The 26,677-nt window shown below is 34.2% G+C and overlaps 2 protein-coding genes across 3 annotated transcripts in view; both read left to right on the forward strand.

The window, feature by feature from the left end:
* Window positions 1–8,744: 8,744 nt before the first annotated feature.
* Window positions 8,745–11,429, forward strand: RpL37a (ribosomal protein L37a). The gene is made up of 4 exons (XM_069818798.1): window positions 8,745–8,883; window positions 9,169–9,304; window positions 10,469–10,553; window positions 11,302–11,429. Exons 1-4 carry the CDS (start codon window positions 8,881–8,883, stop codon window positions 11,354–11,356), a joined length of 279 nt encoding a protein of 92 aa, XP_069674899.1. The 5' UTR covers window positions 8,745–8,880; the 3' UTR covers window positions 11,357–11,429.
* Window positions 11,430–17,204: 5,775 nt separating this feature from the next.
* Window positions 17,205–26,677, forward strand: part of kermit (PDZ domain-containing protein GIPC-like protein kermit) — a 111,757-nt gene continuing 102,284 nt past the window's right edge. Inside the window, exon 1 of one of the 2 annotated variants that reach the window (XM_069818799.1) lies at window positions 17,205–17,768. In XM_069818799.1, the coding sequence (XP_069674900.1) occupies window positions 17,505–17,768 (264 nt within the window). In that variant the 5' untranslated portion in view covers window positions 17,205–17,504. Of the gene's footprint in view, window positions 17,769–24,759; window positions 25,276–26,677 lie in introns of those variants that run through there. The other variant, XM_069818800.1, reaches the window with a different exon arrangement.

Raw genomic sequence — 26,677 nt, forward strand, 5'->3', positions numbered from 1 at the left:
GATCTATTAGTGTTCTATGATTTACATCACTTGGTTCTTTCACTAATAGAGTATAGTACTATTTTGATTTTCTCTGAGAGCAGAAGTTAGCAAGAGCCGAATTATTAAATTGTTCTGTAAATGCACCAGTCAGCGGAACAATTGAAGTATCGAATTAACAGAAAAGGAAACAAATAAGCAATGTTTATGCCTGCCTTGAATTTAGAATTCTTAAAATATGGCCAAACCTAAGATATTTGTTTATTTTTAACTTGTGGAAAATATATTTTGTACAAATGAAATGGGAAAGGTTGTGATTCTCTTAGTTATAGATTTGAATCATTACAAAACTCATTAAACAATGAAGGTCCATGCATGCATCCAAGTTATCAGAAATAGAGTAAATAATATTACATGATCTAAGGTATTTTTGTCAAGTTTCAGCATCTTCAAAAATTAGTTTATGTTAATGAAAGTAACCAACTTTCAATTTTCGAAGACTATTATTGACACTAAGTAGTCTTTAAATATATGTAATGATATAAATGTAAGTGTCATTACAATCGAAGAAAAAAATGTATTGGGAGACAACAGTCAATGAATTCTATTGATATTCATCTCATAATATAGAAATGACATTTAAATATAATTCCACCTAAACTGCGGTTTACTTATAATCTCCTGTATACATTGTACAATATTAGTAACCTGTGTGCAGAACAAAGACCAGTAAAATGACAGAATGCCACATATAGTTTTGCCTTATACATTTTCTTCATCTTATGCCTAGTTTGGCCTTAGTAAAGATTGTTTCTATTTTAATTAATATGTGAGATATAATTTCGTTATAATATTTGTTCTTATTCAACATTAAGATCATTTAGTAATGCAAACTCCAAATTATAAACTTTTCTTTTCAGCTTCTTTGTTGTATGCCACTAGAGTGTGACAATCATTATAATCTATATAGTGTCAGGTTAATTATCCTGTTGATATTATGCACAAAGATGACAAAATAGAAATGCTCATTTAGCAGCGAGTAAAATAATTTGTGTCAAACTGACTTTGGGTCTGAGCTACAAAGTAATTACTTATATACAAAAGGTTAGAAAGGAGATCAGTATTAATGTTTTTTATGAAGCTGAAACTTTATAAACATTTTGCACCACAAATGTAAATTATTGTCATTAATGTAAAATCAATTTCGTAATTTCTCCGGCAACTATTGATATCGACACTATGAAAGTGCACTGCAGATAGAAACAACAAATATTTTATTTTCAAAAAACGTTTTTAAAATCTTTCCCCTTCTTTTCATAAAGAACAATAATTCTAATTTATACATTACTTCCCTTACTCACACCGATTCATATCATTTTCAGAATCTTCTTCCTTCCCTTAACCCGGCAGAGCTTGTGCTGGGTTTCTGAGACCCAGAGCAAATAGTTTACATGTTCTACCTACATTACTGTGTAAAAACAAAACTCCTGTTTACCAAAAATAAATAATAATAATAAAATAAATTATTGTATAATAATCTTAAGATCCTTTTTTTCATCATCATCATCATCGTCATCATCATCATCATCATTATGTCCTTCACGTATTAGACCCTAGTGGTCATCTTTTTTTCAAATATCTAAATTGTGTCTGACAGATCCAGAGTAAATATTTATGATAGGAAAATAAGTGCGGGCTTCACCGGGTTAAGAAATTACCTTGTTTTGACATCTGTCACATAGGAGAAGTGTTGTTTATGATTTCCCTCATTAGTCATAAACTATTGTAAAATGTTTATTTTTTAATTGAAAGCAATGTTTTTAAATTAGCAGTTGCAGTAAGATTATTTTTCTTGTAGTTACTCTCGCAATACCACTTAAATTATATAAATTTGCTTTTGTGGCAATCATTCTGATTATCAAAATTTTGAAGTTTGCTAAAAGAAACTTATGATTCTTGATGTTATACCAGACTGAAAGTTTATAAATTCAAAGTTAAAAGTTTCTGCTATGCAGAACTTACTTCCTTTCTTTCATACCGTTCTCTCAATTCATCATAGGAATGTGAAAACTCTATTTTGAATACATGACATACTTTGTCAGCACCAATTTCTGAAGCTCTTTCTTAAAAATATTTCACTCATGTTGTTTTAGTGTTAAGAATCAGACTTAATTAATTAAAGAGTTGTGTAAACCTTAAGCTGAAATTAAAATTTACAAAAAGGAATAAACTTCTCTAATTGTTTAATTCAATACTACCTAGAAATTCGTAAGTTCTGCAGTATGATCGATTTCTTAAATCTCGTATAGTCTTATTACATATACTGTCATTCAGAAAACAGCATGTGTATCGGTAACTTTTTACAGAATGAAATTGAAACACAAAGTTTGTTGTTAAATAAATCCTGTTAAAAAAACTCTGATACACATCCTTTTTCTTACTCGGTTTTTCAACTTTCAACTGCGAATTTTGTGAGGTCATTATGAGAAGAATTGTATTACAAAATATCTGTTTTTCTTTTCTTGTTTTAATTTTTAGAATAATGTAATGTGATGCACTTTCAGTAATAAATTTTATGAAATAATGTAAGCATGCCAGATAACGTTGCCAGACTATCATTATTCACTGACTCAGTGTACTATGTAATTGCACAAATTTTTTGGAGTGCCTGTTTCTAATGGGAAAAAGCTATCTTTCTCAGTTTGGTTAGTGAAATGAATAAAAATGTGCCTATAATTTTTGTTGTGCGAAACAAATATGCAATCAGGCCTTATTGTATGTACAGTATATAATGTGTTTTTCACAACCTTACTTAAAGTAAGTGTTCATGATGTCATACCTACCTAAAATTAGCCAGTGCCATGCAGAGCAACATCTTGCAATGTACAGTGAACTACGTTAATAGATATACTGTAGCAGTAGAATAGATATATTGTATATAAATGCCATATGAATTTCTACTTATTCATCTATTGAGCAAAACGATAAAAATTTCTAAATAATTATATACACATATACTGCTCGTCTTTTATTTTATACTGTTTTCAGTAATTAATTTACGTCACTCTGCAGACATTCAGATTAAAATACTCAAGTTTGATATAAAATCTATCATGATACAACCAGTGTTCTAATGTGACTGCTACTAGAAAGGATTGGTGTGTTATGTTGGGCTTTGTGTCTGCCATTGTATAGTAGTTCATCAATAATACGGTATGTACCTGTGCTCTCCAACGAGTTTGCCAATTCTGATTTACCGGTACTATACACTGTCCTTAAAGTTTACACTATTTACGAGCATTGAACTTTTCGGAATCCAAGGACCAACTTGCAAAACACATAGATAAGTTATAGTTTTATTCTCTTGGAATATTACCTAATATAAGCCCATGCAGTGGAAACTTTTTTTTTGTATATGTATGGATGTGTGTGAATGTGTGTATAAATTGTTTCCACAAATAAAATATAACTTAAATGTATGTAAGTGAAAGGGCTGCATTGAAATTCATTCATTTCATCGTCAGATTCTTGTTACGTAATTACAAGTACAAAACCAGAACTTTGCTTTGGTGCTATGTATTATTGTCCTTCATTGTTTAGTTTCACTGTAAATTTGTACCACTGTTATTATTTTGCATCACTTTTCAAGACATTATTTTAATGTCCATATTAATTAAACATTAACAGCTGTCACGTCATTTATTGAGTCAGTCACTTGTTATGTTGCACTGTTTGGCACTGTTTCTTAAATTGTACTTAAGTGTGATTTGTGTGTGTGATGAAGAAGCTTTGCATATTTTTCAGTGTGAAAATGTATGTTATTGAAGATATGATCTCAAGCACACATTTTAGTAAGCTTGATCAATTAAGTAATGAGTTTTGTACAATATTTTTTTACATCGTGTACTTAATTTGTCATCTATGCCATTTATTGCAGTGTTTTTATATTATCATTTGTCATTTGTAAATACAGCGCAATACATTTATATATGTCAAACTTTGCTGTTATTATTAACCCCATTCCAGTCATTTTCCTGTAATTCTTATTTTGGTTCCTACAATATTCGTAGTGGCTATTTATACTTTGACAGATCACAACAGAAATACGTTGGCATATTCTTTTGTGCAACAAGAATCAAAGGAATAAATTCAAATAAAAGAAATATCTCTCCATGTAACATAATGATTTCCACATTAGAAATTCTGACCACATTTTGGCGACTTCAGGATGGGATTTTTGTGGACAAAGATGGAGCTCTTGAGTATTTTCAGATAGCCTATGGTTCAACATTAGCCAAATAATTTAGAAGAAAGAATCCTACATAAACAGATATTTAATTATCAGACGTTCACGTATTTCAGTCAAAACTAAAATTGATTTTTGCAAAATCGGGATATTTTCTCGTTATTTCAGCAATTAGATCAGAAGTTCTAGAATTTAGGTTCGTTTGGGATGGGGGGCGTCTTTTAAGGAATTATGTTAAAATACTAACTTGGCTTTCTTCAGGAAGAAATATAATCAAAAGCTATTGTCATAAATTTACAATACTTAAAAAAATAACTCTGCCCTAGACAAAATTACCAATAATAATGGTTTATTTAACCTGGCAGAGTTAAGGCCATACGACCTTCTCTAACACTCAACCAGCAGTAAAACTGCGATACAAAAAACACTACAAATTTACAAAGTACAGCACACACAAAACTGAAGTGATAAGGTGAATCAAAAGCCTGAAACCATATAAATATCTTCCATGTGCTTGATTTTCGATTACTATAGGTGTTACCAGTATTTCTAAGACCAAATGCTCTACCAGTGACACATTCGATTCTAGCCCTCAGCTCTCTCAAAAGTCACCATTTTGGATGCAACTTTGAAATTTTAAATGGAAAGGGGGTCATGTAGGTACTCAAAATCATGTGAAATTTTCTGAAAAAAAAAAAAAAAATCAGTGGTGCAATCCATTTAGAGATATCTCTAATCGTTTTCAAGTTATTTAAAGATAACTGTCATAATGACACAAACATTAGTTACTACATCTACAGATATTTTGTAACATGGTACAGTACTAAGAAGGCTTTGGAAAAGGTATTTTTATGCAATTCTGGTAATTAACTTTTCCTGCTTTACTGTTTGCTTAACCTGTGACAGTTTCAATGCATTGTTGTGATTATTTGAAGCTTTGCTATAACAAATTTCTTGATTTTCCTGATGGCATTATCGAAAGAGGAATGAATAGATATCATTCTTCATTCTGGTAGGTGAAACCACAGAAATGTTACAGCAGACTGGACGAACAGTTCCCTGGATATTGGATTGGTCAGCATGAACCAGTAGAATGGCCGGCCAGGTCTTCAGTTTTAACACCCCTTGATTTTTTCTTTAGCGGTTTCATAAAGAGCTTGTTATATGAAGAGAAAATTGAGAATGTGGAACATTTTTAAAGAACCGTATGATTGAAGCCTGTGCTAAAGTCATCCTGGAAATGCAAAATATTCTCTCCACATTCTCAATTTTCTCTTCATATACCAAGCTCTTTATGTAAAAGAAAAAAATAAGGAATTACACATCTTATCTTAAGCCTGCTCATAGATGATCAAGATGCAAGACAAGCAACTCAGTGCAACCAAGCGTTGAGCCATATCGAATGAGGATAATATTAATTTCATGTATGGTTTTCTCTATCTAGGATTCTATCCCCCCCTCATCAGAAATCTTAATTCGCACTCTGTTAATAATGTCCACAGAAAATAGTCCGTTAAATCGGAGGTTTACCGTACTACAGACTTTTTACACCTGTTCACAGGTGACATTCTGGGGTCAGGATTATGCAAGTGCGTTATTACCAGGGAAAGGATTTATATGTAAATACATATTTACTTATAAAGCTAATATAATTTATATTTTGCATTATCTTTATGTTTCACAATGTGTAGGGTTGAAAAATCCTACTTTTATTTTCCATATTTTTCCATATTTTAGAGTTTAGTACATATTTTCGTTAATTTCCATATATTTTCCATATTTCATATAAAACAGTCCATATTATATTAGGTTTAACAATAAAACAAAACAAAATTCCATTAACTTTTAAAAATACATTTCAACAATAGAGATTTAAACACATGTTCAGTAATCCCTTTAACATCAGAGTTATTTGAAAATTAGCAGTCCTATCAACAATGGGAAAGTAAGTTACAAAACTGTATTAATTTAATTTAAAATTTTTAACAGACTTCAGTTGTGCAGCTCAACAGTTAAATGCCAGTCAGAGTACACATAGGTTCAGTTTTGTAAATCATACTATAAAGACGGTAAATATGCCAAAAGTACGTCATTCAGTCAATTTAAAATCAAAACTAACAAGTTACATTTCAGAATTTAAAGAAGATGGTTTATCAACTGACAATAAAATATTATTTTGTAATTTGTGTCAGTGTGCAGTATCATCTACACAAAAGTTCCTGGTGCAACAACACATTACAACTAGTAAACATCAGGCCAACAAACAACTAAATTCCAAGCAGAGACAATTGTTTTTAACACAACCAACAACATCGAATGTAAGATCTGAGTTTAACATCGACCTGTGCCGTTCTCTCATCTCTGCTGATATTCCTCTCTACAAACTAAAGAATAAGGTCTTCAGGGAATTCCTTGAAAAATATACTCAACATACAATCCCGGATGAGTCAACACTTAGGAAGACGTATGCTCCATCCATCTACGATGAGACAATACAGAAGATAAGAGATGAAATTAAAGATAGTTCAATTTGGGTTTCCATTGATGAGACTCCCGACAAAGAAGGTAGACTTGTTGGTAATGTAGTTATCGGTTTGTTAAGTGAACAATATTCTGAACGAATTCTTTTACATTGTGATGTTCTAGAAAAGTGCAATAACAAAACTATAGTTAAACTGTTCAACGAAGCTATGGGTATCCTGTGGCCAAAGGGTATTATGTACGATAATGTGTTATTCTTTATTAGCGATGCTGCCCCTTATATGGTCAAAGCTGGACAAGCATTATCTGTTGTATATCCTAAATTGACTCATTTTACTTGTGTGGCGCATGCATTTCATCGTGTGGCAGAAGTGGTCAGAGACAATTTCCCTAAAGTAGATTTGTTGATTTCATCAGTGAAAAAAGTATTTCTCAAAGCTCCCAGTAGAGTTAACGTGTTGAAAGAAATGTACCCTGAAATTCCATTGCCACCAAAGCCAATTTTAACTAGATGGGGTACATGGCTAGAAGCAGTTGAATATTATGCCGAACATATAGACTCTATTAACAATGTTCTCCTTGCATTGGACTCTGAAGATGCAGTCTCAATTGATACTGCGAAAACAGTTACCTGTGACATAAGTGTGAAGAATGACTTAGCTCACATTCAGCATACATTTTCATGCATCATAAAAACGCTCAAAAGTCTCCAAAATAGGCACCTTTCACTATCTGAAAGTTTTGAAATTATAAATAGTACTGTGGAACAACTGAATCGTGGTAGAGGTAAAGTTGCAGATGCAGTAAGAGCTAAGGTGGACACTGTACTTTCAAAAAACCCTGGATATGAAGAACTACAAAAGGTTGTTGCTGTGATGAGTGGTGAATCAACAGTGAAGATTAACTTGGACTTATCCCCAGCAGACATTGTGAAATTGAATTATGTACCAGTTACTTCTTGTGACGTCGAACGCTCTTTTAGTCAGTATAAATCTATCCTCAGAGACAATAGAAGAAGATTCACTTTTCAGCACTTGAAAGAAATGTTTGTAACCTATTGTTATGGTAACAGACAATAAAAATTGTGTTTTGTTGAAACTACATTGGAAGATAAGGTACGTCCATTATATTTTTTGTTTAGTTTGATTAAAATGTACCAATATTTAACGTACATAGTCATTTTTTTATAATTTTAAGTCCATATTTAATTCCATATTTTGGTAAAAATCCATATTTAATTGGTAAAAATAACTACATATATATTTACATATTTCATATATTTTTAGTCCATATAAATCCGTTCCCTGGTTATTACATTATTGTCAATTATTTTCGTATCCAATAGTAGCCTACCAGTAAAGGTAAAGGTATAAAGGTATAAAGGTATCTCAGTAACATGCCATGAAGGCACTTGGGGGGGCATGGAGGTAGAACCCCATGCTTTCCATGACCTCGGCACTAGAATGAGGCTCTGACCGTCTTTTACCCCCAGGAAAGATCTGGTACTCAATTTTTTAAGAGGCTGAGTGAACGAGGCCGTTCTGAAAGTTTGGCAACGAGAAAAAATTCTATTACCACCTGGGATCGAACCCTGGTCCTTCCAGTCTGTAGCCAGCTGCTCTACCAACTGAACTACCCCAGACCTTCCTGTCTGTAGCTCTACCAACTGAGCTACCTGGCTGCCCAATAGTACAGGTACTAAGTTTTAATTACGGTATTTGAACAGTTTTTTTTTAATAAATAGTAGGCCTATATAGGAGACGAAATTGATAAAGAAACAGATTAGTAAAATCACTTTTAAAATATCAATTTTGTCAGAGAAAATGTATTATTTTGTGATTTGTTTTATGGTAGCTATCATACACGTACAATAATATTTTATGCAATGAGAGGCTCTATTATAACTCTTTTTTAATACAATGTATTTGGTACAGAGGAATTACGTCCTCAATATCAATACTATGTGATCTTTGCCTCGTGTCTCGGTCTTCACCAAAGACGTTATAATAGTATAGTATAGTATAATAGTCACCGACAACTGGGAGAAGTTTTGAAAATTACATCGTTCTCTGACATCTGTGGTATATATCGATAACATCGATAACTTGTACGATTTTGATTCAAATGTTCTAGGAGGCAGTGAGTTCTTCTTTCCGGTAAAGGCACGCTGTGTGATGGTATGTGTTGTGCAAATCAAATATAATTTAATCTGTAATTATAACAAACATCATTTGATTTTTTGAACAGTTAATCTATTATATTTGTAGAGGAAAGTATATTGTGTTTAAATGCGTTCATAAGTTTGTATAAATCTAATTTTTAAACAGTAATAAATTGATCTATACTTATTCTAACCTAATTTCTGTGGTGTGTTGTATACGTACTTCGATAATGCGAATTAAAGAATCTATGTTATTTCAATGTTATTGTGTGATATAATATTTGATGCTTCACTTTTTCAGACTAAGGGTACTTCAAGTTTTGGTAAACGGCGGAATAAGACACACACGTTGTGTCGTCGATGTGGCCGTTCATCTTACCATATCCAGAAATCGAAGTGTGCGCAATGTGGTTATCCAAGCCGCAAACTAAGACATTGTGAGTGAATTTAGTAATTTTGTTACAAATTAATGAATGAAAACAATTTGTATATAAAAGACATTTTGAATTTTAGTGTTTCCGTTTACTATGATTAGACGTCTGTTGTATGTACTCACAGTGTTTGTTGCATCTTCACCCTTCTTTTAACAGTTTTCTGCGTTCAGTTGGGTTCGGTAGCAGTTGACATCTTTACACGATGATTTCCTCTATGTAATACTATGGAAAATCTGAAAGACTGGTGTAGCTAAACTCTTTACGAGATGTAATATAGGCAGTGGGCGATGGGAACCGGCCACTACACCTTTCTTTCAGAACCAGCCTAATATTGATATGTCGTTTTGATCATTTGCAAAGAAAGGTAGCTCTTCCTTCCTTCTTGTCGTTAATTGGACATTTTCAAGTAAATGTGGCTTTCTTTTCTTCACCAGTCCTAACCTAGGCCTAATTTGAAGAGAGCTATAGATGAGAAGTTGAACCCTTTGCTTTCAACAACGAAATGAGGTGTTGTAATTCAAACGTATTAGGGCCTACGACAACGAAAAAATTAATGAAGTTACTGGAGTTACTTTAACTGTCAGTTAAGTATTGGCTTCCAAGTGCAGCACTCCATAACGACATAAAGGATTTATATTTATTGCAGTCAGTAATACAAATCCTTAACTTCAGTACTTCGTAGTTAGACCCAAGAGCTCTACGCCAAATCGTAATTATTTTACAAGGCCTTCACTGGTTTCAAATTATGGAATGTTAGTATATGGGCAAGGGTCATTAATTCATTATGTACATACTGGTATAAATTTTTACATCTTTTGAACCAATTTTTCATACCTAGCCCCAATAGCTGTACACTAACCAGTTTGATACAGCTATTGAAGTAAACGCAGTTTCTTACTTTTACATATTTTTTCTATCGAATGAATAGTGTAAATCACTTAGCCATGCAACTCATTTTTGAAGTACACTGCATCAGCAATAATGAGATGCTAGTAAATATCGGCTCACCTCTAGTACTAGGTAATCATTTATAGTATTTTACCAACCGCATTCTTGATGTTTTTTGTTTTTATTTTCATTGCGTCCTGACAACGTATAGTAGCTACTATAAATGAAATGGGTTATTTAACTTGGTTTGTTTTCACATAACCTATATATGATTTACAGATAACTGGAGTGTGAAGGCTCAGCGAAGGAAGACAACAGGAACTGGCCGCATGCGGTACCTGAAGATTGTGAGGCGCCGTTTCAGGTATATTCCTCGCTATTTTCATAAAATTAACTGTTACAGTTTTTAACCTATATTGACTCTGGTCTTCTTTCTTTGATAGTCATTAACTCTTAAGCATACACACTAGTGAAACTGAATAGGACAGGTTCGAAAAATTTTGTTTTAAAAATCTTGTAGTCTAAAGATAGTTGTTACTTGTTCATTCTAAAATCTGTTATGGATAAATTTCAGAACATGGGTTTCTTCCTTTCCCTCTTCAAAATTTCAACTTGTGCACACAAAATAAATTATTGGCACTGAAAAGTGCCTTTTCATAAGCATGATGATGTGCAGTCGACAAATGCATACAAATCTGCTCTTTTTAATATTTTAAGATATAATCAATATCTTCAGACATGTTTACAAACTGCTTTTAAACAGTTTTTATACATCCATGTATGTGCTTGCAAGCATTTGTTATATTTGTGGATTAAGCCTATAGGATTGTGCGTGAAGATATTGGAAGTCAATCCGTTTTAGGATTAAGATATTTGCTTAGGTTTTATATCTGATAAATATTCTCAAATGAGAAATTTGTAGCTATTAAATGTAAATTTGATAACTCTTGGCATTTTAATTAACAATCCTCATCGCTGTACTCTATTGATTTTTTAATTGTGGGTTTTTGTCTTAAACAGTGTCATTCAGTTTTACTAACGGAATATTTTGTCACATATATGCCAGTTCTAAAGTTGATTTTTTTTACTGTATTTTGTTTCTTTTGTTTCAGAAATGGGTTCCGTGAAGGAGGAAAGCCTGCTCCTCGCAAAGTAGCTGGATCGTAAACTGGAGTTATTTAATTGTTTATGTATTGCTACAAAAACAATTCAATAAAATAATATAATACTTTCTATATAACTCATGTCTCTTAAGTTTATAACTACCTAATAGGCCTAGTACATTCTTGTTCATAAATGTGTTACTGGTACGTACTTACACATGTATTATGATTGTCCCTGCCATGACAGTCTAATGGCTAGAGTGCAGGACAATCCTGTGAAGCTGGGTTTGATCCCCAGTATACCCCTCCCCCTGCCCCTGATTTATAACGTGTGTTGGGTAAGTCCGTGTTTCAGGTAGCACAATGGTTTTCTCCGAAAGCTTTGGTTCTCCTGTGGCATCCCAACAAATCTCTATCTCATCTTATTGTGGGTGTAGCGTAGATCAGCCTCCTATGGTGCACCCTTGTAAGCGACTGCCGTCAAATTCATATGTCGCACCCTGGGAAACAACTCTGTCGTTAAATTGATCTACATAACTGGTTTCATATGGATGAATAACGAACATTCAAGTACTCGCCATTAGGGGGGGGGGGGAATATATATATATTGCCATTGTTGTGTTTAGTCTGCTTACTCATTTGATCCCCAGACACCTTCCTTTGAAAAGCATCATGGCAGTTCGTCTTCCTCGCTTCTTGCTTAGTAATGGCAAACAGCACGTGCGTGTGGATAAATTGTTACCACATCTTCCACGGTTTATAACAGCCCTGGCACAACGGGGAGGTATAAACTCGGAAACCCCCACCCATGTTCCTTTTGCTTACACTGCCCTATAAACAAACACACAGTAGGCACTGCATCAGTGATGGATTTCAGGCGACAAACGAGAGCCGAAAATTCGTAAAAGTCCTACACAATCCGTCATTGAGCAAGGTTTACCTTCCTATGTACTCGTCTCAGCCTGGGGAGGTGGCTTGAGGAGTTATGGAGAAATCTGCAGTATCTCAATTGAGTTATTAGTGTCTAGACCTAGTTTATAGGATAAAGAAAGAATTGTTGCAGTATAGAGACGAAATAAAGTTTATTTTGATTGATTAATATGAATATCCTGTAATTAACTTCATACACATTCACATCGTATAAGTAACCAAAATGCACTGCTAATTTTGTAACATTGCTCTTTAGGTGACATTCTAACAATAGAACCTTAACACTTAATTATACCCAAGCCATTATAATTGTGCACTTTGGACAGTTGTGACAAGGAAAATCTACTGTATAGATATTAAAAAGTTGAGGTGATAAAACTGCACGTTGAACACTTGCATTTATTGTTTTTTAGGAAGAGAATGTGTTAATGATTTTCACTTTGCAGGTTCTTTTTGTTAGACAAGTGTTAGTAATTGTACATTGGTATCTGGTAGGTCAGATGTTATTAATTTTATAAGTAAACCATAGAGTGTTGATTGCTGTTCATTAGGTATGCAACATTTTTGTTGTGAAATAAGTTTTAAAATGATTCTTTCCAGGATTTTACTCATCGTATTGAAAAATGTGATTGGTATTAAATTTTCCGGATATAATGGGCTCTGGTTTTGGGAGTGCAATAACTCCTTTTTTTCAATTCATAGAAGAAATAATTTAATCGAAGACTAGAGTTGAAAATTTTTGTGAGATGTGTTATAGCTGATAAAGGAAGATTTTATAATAATTGATTATGAACATGATCAGGACCAGGTGATTTCGTAGGATTTAGCCTTTTATTGTGTTTCTTACTTCTGAAGGACAAATAATTTGTGGTGAACTTCCTTGACATTTACTGAAATAATTTTCAGATATGAATTCTACATCACGAGTGAAATTATCATTGTATTTTGCAAGATTGTTTGAAACTTTGTAAATCTCTGGCAATAATATCTGCTTTGTCTTGATCACTATACACTACTGTTCCATCACAGTTCTTCAGTGCATGGTTTTCAGGTCTGGTTCTTTTCCCTGTCACGGCATGACTAATTTTCCACAGTTTCGAAAGCTCTGATTCACAAATAAGTTTCTCATCAAAATTATCCTGTCTGAGTTCCATAAGTAAGTTCCTAACTTCTTTTTGAATTTTGTTCAGTGCAGTTTTATCTGCACAAATCTTGTATTTCTGCCATCTTCTGAGTGCCCTTTTACAGCTTAGAAGTCATTCAAGTTCTGTATTTTTATATTGCACTTATGTGTCTTGTAATTAGTAACTCTTTCGAAGGCATCTTTAGTTGTACCTGTGTATATTTGAATAGCTGTATGTATGGCGTGTCCTCAGGTTGCGGATCGAGGAGACGGCCTCCAGATATGGAGGGTAGCTGTGAATATATTGAATAAGCAGTCGCGGACAGCCGATGAGGGTTGGGCGAAGGGCTAACAACCCATCATAAAACAGTTATATTACCGGTTCTTTATGGTTGTGAAACTTTGACTCTCACGTTGAGAGAGGAACATAGATTAAGGGTGTTTGAGAATAAGGTTCTCAGGAAAATATTTGGGGCTAAGAGGGATGAAGTTACAGGAGAATAGAGAAAGTTACACAACATAGAACTGCACGCATTGTATTCTTCACCTGACATAATTAGGAACATTAAATCCAGACATTTGAGATGGGCAGGGCATGTAGCACATATGGGCGAATCCAGAAATGTATATAGAGTGTTAGTTGGGAAGCCGGAGGGAAGAAGACCTTTAGGGAGGCCGAGACGTAGATGGGAAGATAATATAAAAATGGATTTGAGGGAGGTGGGATATGATGATAGAGAATGGATTAATCTTGCTCAGGATAGGGACCGATGGTGGGCTTATGTGAGGGCAGCAATGAACCTCCGGGTTCCTTAAAAGCCAGTAAGTATGTCACTTTTAGTTTGAATTGTTGGATTTCCAGGGATATTGGTAAGAATTTCTTTGTATAAATCCCAATCTGTAATTCTTTCACGCTTTGTGAAAAGTGTGTGACCTTCACTCGAAACAGTGGTTATAGTACAGGATTGTGATCTAAATTTAAGTCAGCTGTTGTAACAGACTATGTTTGCAGTATGATGACATAGAGCTATATCTAGAATATTGGGTGCAGATCTAGCATTATGAGGGTAACACGTTGGGATGTCTGGAGTTACAATTGCATAAATATTTTGAACACTGAATCTAAGACTTTTCCTCTTGAGTTCTGAGTTAAGGAGGTCCAATTTGGTTAGCATTTAAATCTCCTAAAATAATGAAATTTTTTGTGGTATGTATGAGTTTGTCCAAGTCTGATAAGAGTAAAGGTTTTGCAGGGGCGTATTTTGCTGGCTACCGAGGCTACTGGCGGTAGCCCAAGGAAATTACAAAAGAAAAAGTTTATAATATAACATAATGTAATAATTTTGTATTATTAGTTTTACCATAGTAATTAAAATTAAAGTAATTGTTAGATATATTTTGTGTAATAATAGGGTCAGTGGTAGCCCAAACCCTTTAACCAGTATACGCCTCTGAGGTTTTGTAGGTTTTACACAGCTGCTATTGTTTCACGATGATTGAGCAATACAATTACGGCAGTACATTCAACATTTTCCCTGTTCGATATTTTAATAGGATTGTGAGAATGGTTTTCTTAATTAGTATTACAGTTCCATTCCACCTGGTTTATTTTCCCTATCAGTTCTGGAGGTTTTTGTAATTTTTAACTTTTTGTATTGTCTATACGATTTAAATGTGTTTCATTTACACAAGCAATGTCAACAGTGTTGTCTTGGCACATTATGACGCACACAAATTCAAAATCAAAATAAATGTTGCAATTAAACAAGATAAACATAATTAAATTAGAGGCTTATAAATTCCCATCCTCGTTTACGACAATGTCATAATTTTATTGTCAATCTTTTGGACATGTATTCTAATAGTTTATTTTTCAATCCCTTTGCATTGAAGTTTAAAATAATAAGTGGTTTTGAAATTACTGATTTAGAGTGTGCAGTCATCTACAGTTGAGAAGGTCAGTGCACTTTCTACTAGAATAATTTTAGACCATGTGTCCTTACATTGTCCAAGCTTTTGTGAAACTTCGCTTTCTCTCTCTCTTGTACAGAGGAGGGACTCTTAAGGCTTACACTGCAGCCTGAGGCTTATTGTGCTTATCCTATTCTTGTGTATGATTGGTTAGCCGAACAGCTGCACTCTTGTACAAGTACAGCATGCTACACTGTGAACTTCACTTATTTTTTTTTATTTAATTTGTTGGAGGTTTATGTTTTTGAAAATATTCAGAATAGATTTCAAATTCTCCATGGAGGACGAATTATTTGATGTGTATATTTGTTTGCTTTGAGGGAACCTTCTCTTTGGTAGAGGAAATTATTAAGTGTAGGCGGCATTGATTGTTGTACAGGCTTACTTGATAATCTGATATTAAAAAGGTTAATATGCTTTTTAGAAACTGGATATTGTAGTTTGAGATATGCTCTCCCTGGCAATTGCACATTTAGGGGTATAATTAGGTCCTTTGAATGGACATTATGCTATTGAATGTATGTATCCAATGCATACCCACTTCACTTTATGTGATTCGGGTTCTACATATTGCGGATAAATGGCAGAACTATGACCCATTTTCTGCTTGTACACCACTAAGGTGGGCCATACTGTACATGATGTGATCTGTGGAGAGTTAGGGTCAGTGAAATAGTAGTAGTAGTAATTTATTTACCATAAAGATTTTTACATTAATGACTTCGTCAATCTTATTTCTAGGTCTTGATCTAGTTTCTGATTATACTATAGGCATTTTATGAATTTGTAACATTGTTATTACAAGACATTTGCTGACACGATTTAAGAAGAATTGCATCTAAGATAGTATAAAAATAATACTAATAATAATAATAACAATAGTGAATAATTTCGAGGGAAAAATTGTTCCGGAGCCGGGTATCGAACCCGGGAGTTATACCTGAAATCTTGATTTGAATAATAATGTTCTTAATAGCAATAACAACCTATATGCCTTCACAATTACATATTAGTACTTTCATGCAGGGTGTAAAGACAAATTCCTCTACAGTATATGGCATATGATGCAGCAATAACCTGTTGACTAGTATGCTTTTAAACTTCTTTTGTTTACTACTTATGGAGCTTGGAATTTTACTATACATGTTTATGCCTCTATGTAAAATACTTTTAAGACTTGTGGTAATTCTATGAGTGAACAAATGGATATGACTTGATGTTCTTGTTTGATACATGTGGTAGTCTGAATTAAATTAAATTTTGCTTTGTATTTATGTATGAAAGACACTGTTTCTAGAATATATACACAAGGCATGGGCAGAATTTTGAGTTCTTTAAAAATTGCTTTACTTTGCGACCTTATAGGTACTTGTTTTATAATTTTTACAATTTTCATCTGTAGCTTAAAAATTTCCGTAATTTTGCATGTTGCGCCCCATAATGGTATGCCACACTGAATCTGGGAATGTATATAGCTAAAATGCATAGATATGAGAACTTCAGTGGCACCTTATTCTCGTTTATAACCAGCAAATACATGTCCATAAGATTGACAATAAAATTATGACATTGTCGTAAACGAGGATGGGAATTTATAAGCCTCTAATTTAATTATGTTTGTCCTGTTTAATTGCAATATTTATTTTGATTTTAGATTTGTGTGCGTCATAATGTGCCACTACAGTGGCTGTATGTATGTGCCACGAGTTTAAACTGCAATCAACTGGACACTTTTGTAACTATGAGATCAGTTGTACTGAGAGTGTTCAACAGATGTCGTTAGTGTTTAGTTTTTACGGTTACCTGAGTATCTTCACAGCAGAACGTCACTTATTGCATAGTCCGAATTATATTAAAAAAAAGAGTAGTGGAAGGGGAAGTTACCTGTCTGCTACAGAGGCGAGCGTATTCTGCTGCAAGGCAGTTAGGATGCTGGATTGTGGAGAGCAGCTTACGTGTAAGTGAACTTTGGAGTGACTTTTATTGTTCATGGAATAGGAAAGGATACCTTTGAAACACAAGACGCGATAACGTTAAAACCAGATAAGATTTTATATCATATCTATTAAATTCGCATCTAGGTACCAAAGTAGTGCATCACAATTTATCACGTCTGAATATAACTGAACTTGAATGGATGTGTGCAGTGAAAAGTTGTGACTGAAAAGTGTTCGATAAAGCGGCAAAAATGTCCCTTTTCAAAAAGCGCACCGCTAAGAAAGAGAGCAATCCTGTACCAGAAACGAATGGAGATGTTAGTGATCCAAGACATCATCAAAACGGTACCAGGCCGGTGCCAGATAGAGCCCCGGATTCATCAGTTGGACGACCGAAGTTAGTTTTTCACTGTCAACAGGCTCATGGCAGTCCCACAGGGTTAATTTCAGGATTTTCAAATGTCCGAGAGCTCTACCAGAAGATTGCAGAATGCTACGAATTTCCCGCGGATGACGTGAGTAATCAGTAATGACTTCATTATAGCTATTTGGAGAAAAATTCTACAGTTTTAAAGCAAGTATGTTAAATAGGTATAAAGTCTGTTCACATTTTCAAAAGAAACAACAAAAAGTGGGTTTTTATACCAAATACACATACAGTATATGTGAAATTGTTCCATTCATTGTTGGGAGATAGTCTTTTGTTATCATACATAGTGCTTGAAACCCAGTTTCTCTACAGTAGTTTTAGGGCAGCTAGAGGTATATATGCGAACACCAACATGGAATTACTCTTTTCCGGTATCTCATCTTGCATGCGTAAAAAGTACGAATCTTGTCAAGTAGCACATAAACAAAAGGAACGGGAAATGAATGCAATCTCTGTCGTTGAAATAGCTTATTTCTCATACCACGAGAAAAAATAACAGTACAAGTTACATCTAGATTACAGGGAATGGGAATGTCCGTTTTTCGAAAACTTATTTACAGCGGTTCTTGAATTCGATTCCAGATAGGCGTTCTTTTTTATTAGTATTTCCTAATGATCTCGATGGCTCAATCCGCCCTTTTCGTAGTGGATATTGGAGCGGAATAAATGTTAAAGTGCCTGAGATTTAAATGAAAATAGCGGTTCTCAGTTTCATTTCTGTGCATGAATCATCATAGAGCTCATAAAGGCATCAGAGACGTGGTGCAATCTCCCCTGAAAACTGTTTAGGCTATATGAATTCCCCTGGCGTTTTCTGATTTTTAGTTCTGTCATTCAATACCAGAAATATACGGGTTTAGAGATTTTAGATATAAGCCATGTAAACTTATTGTGTTAGCTTTTATTTTAACATCAAATTATGGTAGCCTATGATGAGGTGTAGAATGGTCTTTTTCCATTGTTTGTGATCAAGAAGGAACTCACGTTTTCAAGATTGCCCCTATCTTCGTCTTCATTAACAACAATGAAAAAAGACCTGTTCCAAACAATTCACCATTGCTTTCTCCCTCATTTAAATGGACATCGAATTGCCAATAATAATAATAATAATAATAATAATAATAATAATAATAATAATAATCCACACCTGTGGAGTAACGATTAGCGCGTCTGGCCGCGAAACCAGGTGGCCCTGGTTCGATTCCCGGTCTGTGCAAGTTACCTCGTTGTGGTTTTTTCCGTGGTTTTCCCTCAACTCAATATGAGCAAATGCTAGGTAACTTTCGGTGCTGGACCCTGGACTCATTTCACCGACATTATCACCTTCATCTCATTTAGACGCTAAATAACCTAAGATGTTGATACAGCGTCGTAAAATAACCTACTTAAAATAATAATAATAATAATAATAATAATAATAATAATAATAATAATAATAATAATAATAAATATCTAACTCGCAGTTATTGTACTGTTTTATTACAGAATGACCTTTTCTTTTTCATTTACAACCTATGAAATGATCCGCAAAAGTTTCCATGCGATTAATCTTTCGACTTATAGGGGGGACTTGAACGTAATCGCATGGAAAAATCCTTACGGTATAAATTTCCTAATATTTAAAGTCCAGATGCACACAAAATTTAGCCATAATTTGATGTAATTTTTACAGCGTTATAATGACATATTTTAAGCGATAAAACAACTTTTAGGTGCTACATAGGCTATATGGAGAGATATTTTTAAATTTGTTTGTTGTTTGAGTGTAAACATCTAAAAAACAAATTATGTAAAAAGTTCATAGCTACCGGCGTAACTTTGACGGTAGCGCGTTTTCCTGCTGATCCGGAGTTGCGCTCGGGCGTGGGTTTGATTCCCGCTTGGGCTGATTACCTGGTTGGGTTTCTTCCGAGATTTTCCCAACCGTAAGGCGAATGTCAGATAATCTATGGTGAATCCTCGGCCTCATCTCGCTATCACCAATTCCATCGACGCTGTATAACTCAGTAGTTGATATAACATCGTTAAATAACCAAGAATAAAAAGTTCTTAATAAGATAGACCTAATCTTCAAAATAGAATATTATAATAATGTTTCTGTTATTAGTACGTTGATTTTTTTATTTGATGAAATTAATAATGTCTTTGAGTTCCAAATTCTTACATCAATACCATAACAATAGCCTATTTGTTTTACCATATTTAAGTTCTGAAAATCTACACATTATTTCAGCTTTGTAACTTAATTTCGTATTTACAATACGTATACACTGTGTTCTGTGATGGAAGTCTCCAGCAAAATGTGCCCACCATTTTCCTCTCACATTGAACTTAGACACTGAATAAGCTCTGTAATTGAAAACGTCGTTAAATAAAACACTATTACTACTGCTACTATTAGTACTATTATTACTATTACCGGTACTACTGCTACTACGGTAAAACCTTGTATAGAACCTAAATATTGAGACTGCACATCACATCACGGGGATCCTACCACGTGCCTGAGGTGTAGGGGCCTAATATAATATAAATCACCTCGATAGTTCAGGGTAAAATAAAAAAGAGAAGAAGAAATCAAGGAATATGTTTGATGGTCTTCATTTACTTCCAGTTTTATGTAGAATTTGACCTTAGATATTAAATAAAGAACATAATTGTATTACATAATAATAATAATAATAATAATAATAATAATAATAATAATAATAATAATAATAACTTAATTACAAATCGTTTTTCATATTACATAATAGGCCTAATTTTAAAAATGTTAATTTCATTTTTAGCCTCTTAATTAACTCAATTAATAATATGTTAATCCTCTGATTGAGGTTCCAGCTGATATGTACCTACATCTATTAGCAGGCAGTACATCTCACTTGACGATATGTATGAGAGGAAGAACAATTGTTTGTATGCATCTGAAGTCTGACTAGTGTATTATGTAGCTAGTCGGCGATGTATACAATGGAGGGGGAAAGGAACTGACCACCCTACCGCATTATCTCCTGGCCTTGTTGCCTCATAAGTGGTGCCTTGTTGGTAACACTTGCGAGGTTCAGACCTAACTTCGGACAGATGACTAAACAACAATAATACGTTACTGCTGCATTTCATTCACAAATTGGTGACTACTTCTAAAATGTCCATTTTAAATAATATGGGAATTGTTTATTAATAATTATAAAGGTTGTAAAATATTTTTGTTATAATTTACATCGTACTTAGTTTTATACAATTACTGACAAATAAAATTACTTCATCGTTACGTAGGCTCCTATATTCTAGAATCAACGTAACTTTAAAAGTAATCTCCCTGTACCGTAGTTGGACCGAATTCTTTAATTATTGGGAGTGGAGGGGCTTAAAATGATGATACTGTTATTGGTGGTAGTGTACGTTTCATGTAGGCCTAAGCCGTAAACCCTTTATATTGCTTGTGTAGGAGTAACGATATTTTATGGGATGATGCCGATTTCTGGTCAAACATAAGCAAAATATTGTGAATTGAACCTATTTCATTGCAGAGCTGAAAAGAATTTTTTAAATTTTACATAGAATGTAAGGTTGCAGCAACATGCAATATAACTGCATTTATGAAATGCTATGACAGGTATAATATCGCAGTTCATTGACTGTTTACAGAGTACAGTTGGAATTTCCGGTAGGGTGTTATTACAATGACCACTCCCGTAAATGTGTGGAATTCATTTTTTACTTCCAACAAGTACAGAAAAGTTTAAGTCATTACAGATCAATCGGTGTTCAACATTTTAAGTTTACTGTAAATTCTTATTTAATTATGTCCAGTTAGAATGAATTATATTTAATTTAAAATTCAGCTGTTTTCCTTCCTTATAGCTAAGCGCACATTCATTGTCCGCAGCTACTCTACTAGCTTCCGTCATGCGGCCTGCAAGATATCTCAGAATCATGTCTTGAACAGTCATTTATTATTACCACAAATTATTATTATTTAAAATTCCAGCAGAATTAATTAATATAAGAGATTGGAAGCGCATTATCTAGCGAAATTTATAAGCTTGTACTTGATATCTGGGAAAAGGAAATTGTACTGGAATACATAATTGTACTTATCTTTAAGATGGGAGAAAAGACTAACTATAGTATCTTTCGAGGAATACCTATATCTTTTGTTGACGTCATACAATATTTTGTCCAATATACTTTTGAGAAGATTAACTCCAAATATAGATGAAATTATTGGGGATAATCAGTGCAGTTGTAGGCGTAATAGATCGACTATTGATGAGACTTTTTGTATACGACAGATATTGAAAAAAAATGGGAGTAGGCTATAAGAGTACAGTACATCAGTTATTCATAGATTTCAAAAAGGCGTATGACTCCGTTAAGAGAGAAGCTTTGTATAATATTCTTATCGAATTTGGTATTCCAAGAAACTAGTTCAATTGGGCTAAAGCAAGGAATAACTTTGCTCTAGAATAAGCCATTAGGAAAGTCCAGGATAACAGAGAGAGTTTGGAATTGAACGAGTTACATCAGCTGCTTGTCTATGCGGATGACATGAATATGTTAGGAGAAAATTCACAAACTATTAGGGAAAACACGGGAATTTTACTTGAAGCAAGTAAAGAGATAGGATTAGAAATAAATGCCGAAAAGACAAAGTGTATGATTATGTCTCGTGATCAGAACATAATTATTACGAAATTAAAATATAACAATTGGAAATTTATCCTTTGACAAGGTAGAAAAGTTAAAATATGTTGAAGAAACAGTAACAAATATAAATAAAATTGGAAAGAAATTAAACTCAAAATAAATGTGGGAAATGCCTGTTATAATTCGGTTGAGAAGCTTTTGTCATCCAGTCTGCTCTCAAAAAATCTGAAAGTTAGAATTTATAAAACAGTTATATTACCAGTTGTTCTTTATGGTTGTGAAACTTGGACTCTCACTTTGAGAGAGGAGCAGAGGCTAAGAGTGTTCGAGAATGACGTGCTTAGGAAAATATTTGGGGCTGAGAGGGATGAAGTTACAGGCTAATGGAGAAAGTTACACAACGTAGAACTGCACGCATGTATTCTTTACCTGATATAATTAGGAACATTAAATCCAGACGTTTGAGATGGGCAGGATATGTAGCACGTATGGGCGAATCCAGAAATGCATATAGAGTGTTAGTTGGGTGGCCGGAGGGAAAAAACCTTTGGGGAGCTGAAACGTAGATGGAAGGATAATATAAAAATGAATTTGAGGAAGATGGGGTATGATGCTAGGGACTGGATTAATCTTGTTCAGGACAGGGACCGATGGCGAACTTATATGAGGGCGGCAATGAACCTCCGGTTTCCTTCGTCTTACTCGCACAAACCCCTCCGACGACCCAATCAAAATTCGAAGTCAGCGAAAGAAGAATCATCGACCAAATTACTCACCTACTAAGTTGCACCTTAATAAGAAAATGTAACCTGACACACGAAATCAAATGTTGGAAAGGACACGTATACGACTCGGAAGGAAAAACACTCTCGGGCCTTCCGATCAAAAGTTGAAATCCCACAGGACAGTGTCGTATCCCCCACCCCATACGACATACATGTGACAGATATTCCCCTCCCCAATAATCCACCAGTAAAAGTGACACAATACGCTGGTGACGTCGCCTATTGGATCACCTATACCTGGTATCCCTCCTCTAGGAAACTGCTAAACGCAATACTCAGGCTATATAAAAAATGGACCAATATGTAGCGAATCACAGTCAACACGAAAAAAAAGACATATCAAGGAATACTCCTCTAGCAGTAATCTATCAAAGTGGCACCTCCAAAACACCTCTCCACCAAAACAAAGCACTGATTCGATCTCTATGCATACACCCCTACGTCTTTCTCATCCAAATCCCTCCCGCGACCCAATTAGAATTCGAAATCAGCCAAATTCCCCACCTACCGAGACGCACCTGGAACAGGAAAATGTAACCTATCATACGAAATGACATACTGTAAAGGACAGGTACTGTAAGGCTCGGAAGGAAAAAACTTTCTCGGATGTTTCGAACAGAAGCTGGAATCCCATAGTGCAGTGTCATATCCTCCACCTCATATAATATGTGGTAGGTATTTCCCTCCCCAATAATCCGCCTGCAAGACTGACACAACACGCTGGGGACGTCGCCTATTGGACCACCTATATCTGACACTCCTCCGCTAGGAAACTGTTAAACGCAATACTCAGGCTATATAAAAAATTGACCAATAAGTAGCGAATCACAGTCAACACGGAAAAAAAACATATCAAGGAATACTCCTCTAGCATTAAGCTCTAAGTGGCACCTCCAATTAAACAAAGCACTGATTCGATCTCTATGCAAACACCCCTTCGTTTTACTCAACAAACTCCTCCCGCGATCCAATCAAGTCAGCGAAAGAAGGATTCTTGGCGAAATTCCTCACCTACCAAGACGCACCTGGGACAGGAAAATTTACGCTATGAAAACAGGCCACTCTTCATAATACTAAACCACATCAATTTCCCCCTTTATAGCCTGCACCCCTAAGAACAAAGTGTTTCTTCCGTGGGAACCGCATGACTTCAGCGAGAGCCACGAATGTCTCTGAAACAGACTGTCTGATAATTGTGCTGCATCATCATCATCATCATCATCATCATCATCATCATCATATTTTTCTCTTTCTCGTTCTCTTTATTTTTCTAGTCCCACTTCTTCCTGTTTATCCCATATATATATATATATATATATATATATATATATATATATATATATATATATATATATACTAACATGAAAATACTCCCTATTACTACTAACGTAAGGAGGTGCACAACCCCATCAGATTATAATGTTATTTTGGAGGATATATCCACTTAATTGAAATTAATATTTTATTTATTGCAAAAACACATAATTTGCTTTAGTTTTGCGAAAAAAATAACAATAATAATAACAATATTATTTGTAACGTGGAGAACATTTTGAAGTACGTATTATGTAGGGGTATACAAATCATTTATGGCATGCTACATAATGTCATGCTAGATTGTCTGCAGTGAAGGATGCTGGATTGTGAAGAGCAGCTTACGTATAAGTAAACTTTGGAGTGACTTTTATTGTTCATGGACTAGGGAATGATATCTTTGAAACACAAGACACGATAACGCTAAAACCAGATAAGATTTTATATCATATCTATTCAATTCACATCTAGGTGCCAAAGTAGTGCATCATTTACAAGTTATCACGTCTGAATATAAGTGAACTTGAATCGATGTGTGCGGTGAAGAGTTGTGACTGAAAAGTGTTCGATAAAGTGGCAAAAATGTCCCTTTTCAAAAAGCGCACCGCTAAGAAAGAGAGCAATCCTGTACCAGAAACGAAGGATGTTAGTGATTCAAGACATCATCAAAACGATACCAGGCCGGTGCCAGATAGAGCCCCGGATTCAACAATCGGACGACCGCAGTTAGTTTTTCGCTGTCAACAAGCTCGTGGCAGTCCTATTGGGTTAATTTCGGGATTTTCAAATGTCCGAGAGCTCTACCAGAAGATAGCAGAATGCTACGATTTTCCCGCGGATGACGTAAGTAATCAGTAGTAACTTCATTATATTCGGAGAAAAATTGTACTGAAACAAGTATGTAAAGTAGGTATAAATTCTGTTCACATTTTTAAAGGAAATAACAAAATTAAGGTTGTTTTTTTTTTTTTTTTTTTTTTTTTTTTTTTTTTTTTTTTTTTTTTTTACGAAATGCACAGATCTATGTGAAATTGTTCCATTCATTGTTGGGAGATAGTCTTTTGTTAGTCATACATAGCGCTTGAAACCCAGTTTCTCTACAATATATCACAATAGTTTTAGGGCAGCTAGAGGTATATAGCCTATAGCAAGCAACAACATGGAATTACTCTTTTCCGCGTATCTCATCCTGCATGCGTAGAAAGTACGAATCATGTCAAGTAGCACTTAAACAAAAGGAACGGGAAATGGATGCAATCTCTGTCGTTAAAATAGCTTATTTTTCATACCACGAGAAAAAATAACAGTAGGCTACAAGTTACACCTAGCTTATAGGGAATGGAGATGTTCCTTTCTCGACAACTTATTTACAGTGGAAAGTTCTTGGATTCGATTCCAGATACGCGTTCTTATTTTTTTATTAGTATTTCCTAATGATCTCGATGGCTCAATCCGCCCTTTTCGTAGTGGATATTGGAGCGGAATAAATTTTAAAGTGTCTGAGATTTAAATGAAAATAGCGGTTCTCAGTTTCATTTCTGTGTATGAATCATAGAGCTGATAAACGCATCAGAGACGTGGTGCAATCTCCCGAATACTCTTTAGGCTTTCCCCTGGTGTTTTCAAGATTTCTAGTCTCGTCATTCAATACCAGAAATATGCGGGTTTAGATATTTTCTATATAAACCATGTAAACTTATTGTGTAAGCTTTTTATTTTAACATCGAATTAATGGTAGCCTACTAGGGGAGGTGTAGTATGGTCTTTTTCCATTGTTGCTGATCAAGAAAGAAATCACATTTTCAAGATTGCCCCTCTCTTCGTCTTTATTAACAACAATGGAAAAAGACCAATCTGGACCTGGTACAAACAATTCACCACTGCTTTCCTCCTCATGTACGAATAGATGGACACGGAATTGACAATAATAATAATAATAATAATAATAATAATAATAATAATAATAATAATAATAATAATAATAATTTAATTACAATCGCTTTTCATATTTTTATAATAATTTAAAGAAATGTTAATCTCATTTTTAGCCTCTAAATGAACTAAATTAATAATACGTTACTGCTGCATTTCGTTGACAAATTGGTGACTATTTCTAAAATGTCCATTTTAAACAATTTGAGAATTATTATTAAATAATTATAAAGGTTGTAAAATATTTTGTTATAATTTACATCGTAGTTTTATACAATTACTGACAAATAAAATTACTTCATCGTTACGTAGG

Source organism: Periplaneta americana, chromosome 2 (assembly GCF_040183065.1).
Source record: "Periplaneta americana isolate PAMFEO1 chromosome 2, P.americana_PAMFEO1_priV1, whole genome shotgun sequence".
Lineage (NCBI taxonomy): Eukaryota > Metazoa > Arthropoda > Insecta > Blattodea > Blattidae > Periplaneta > Periplaneta americana.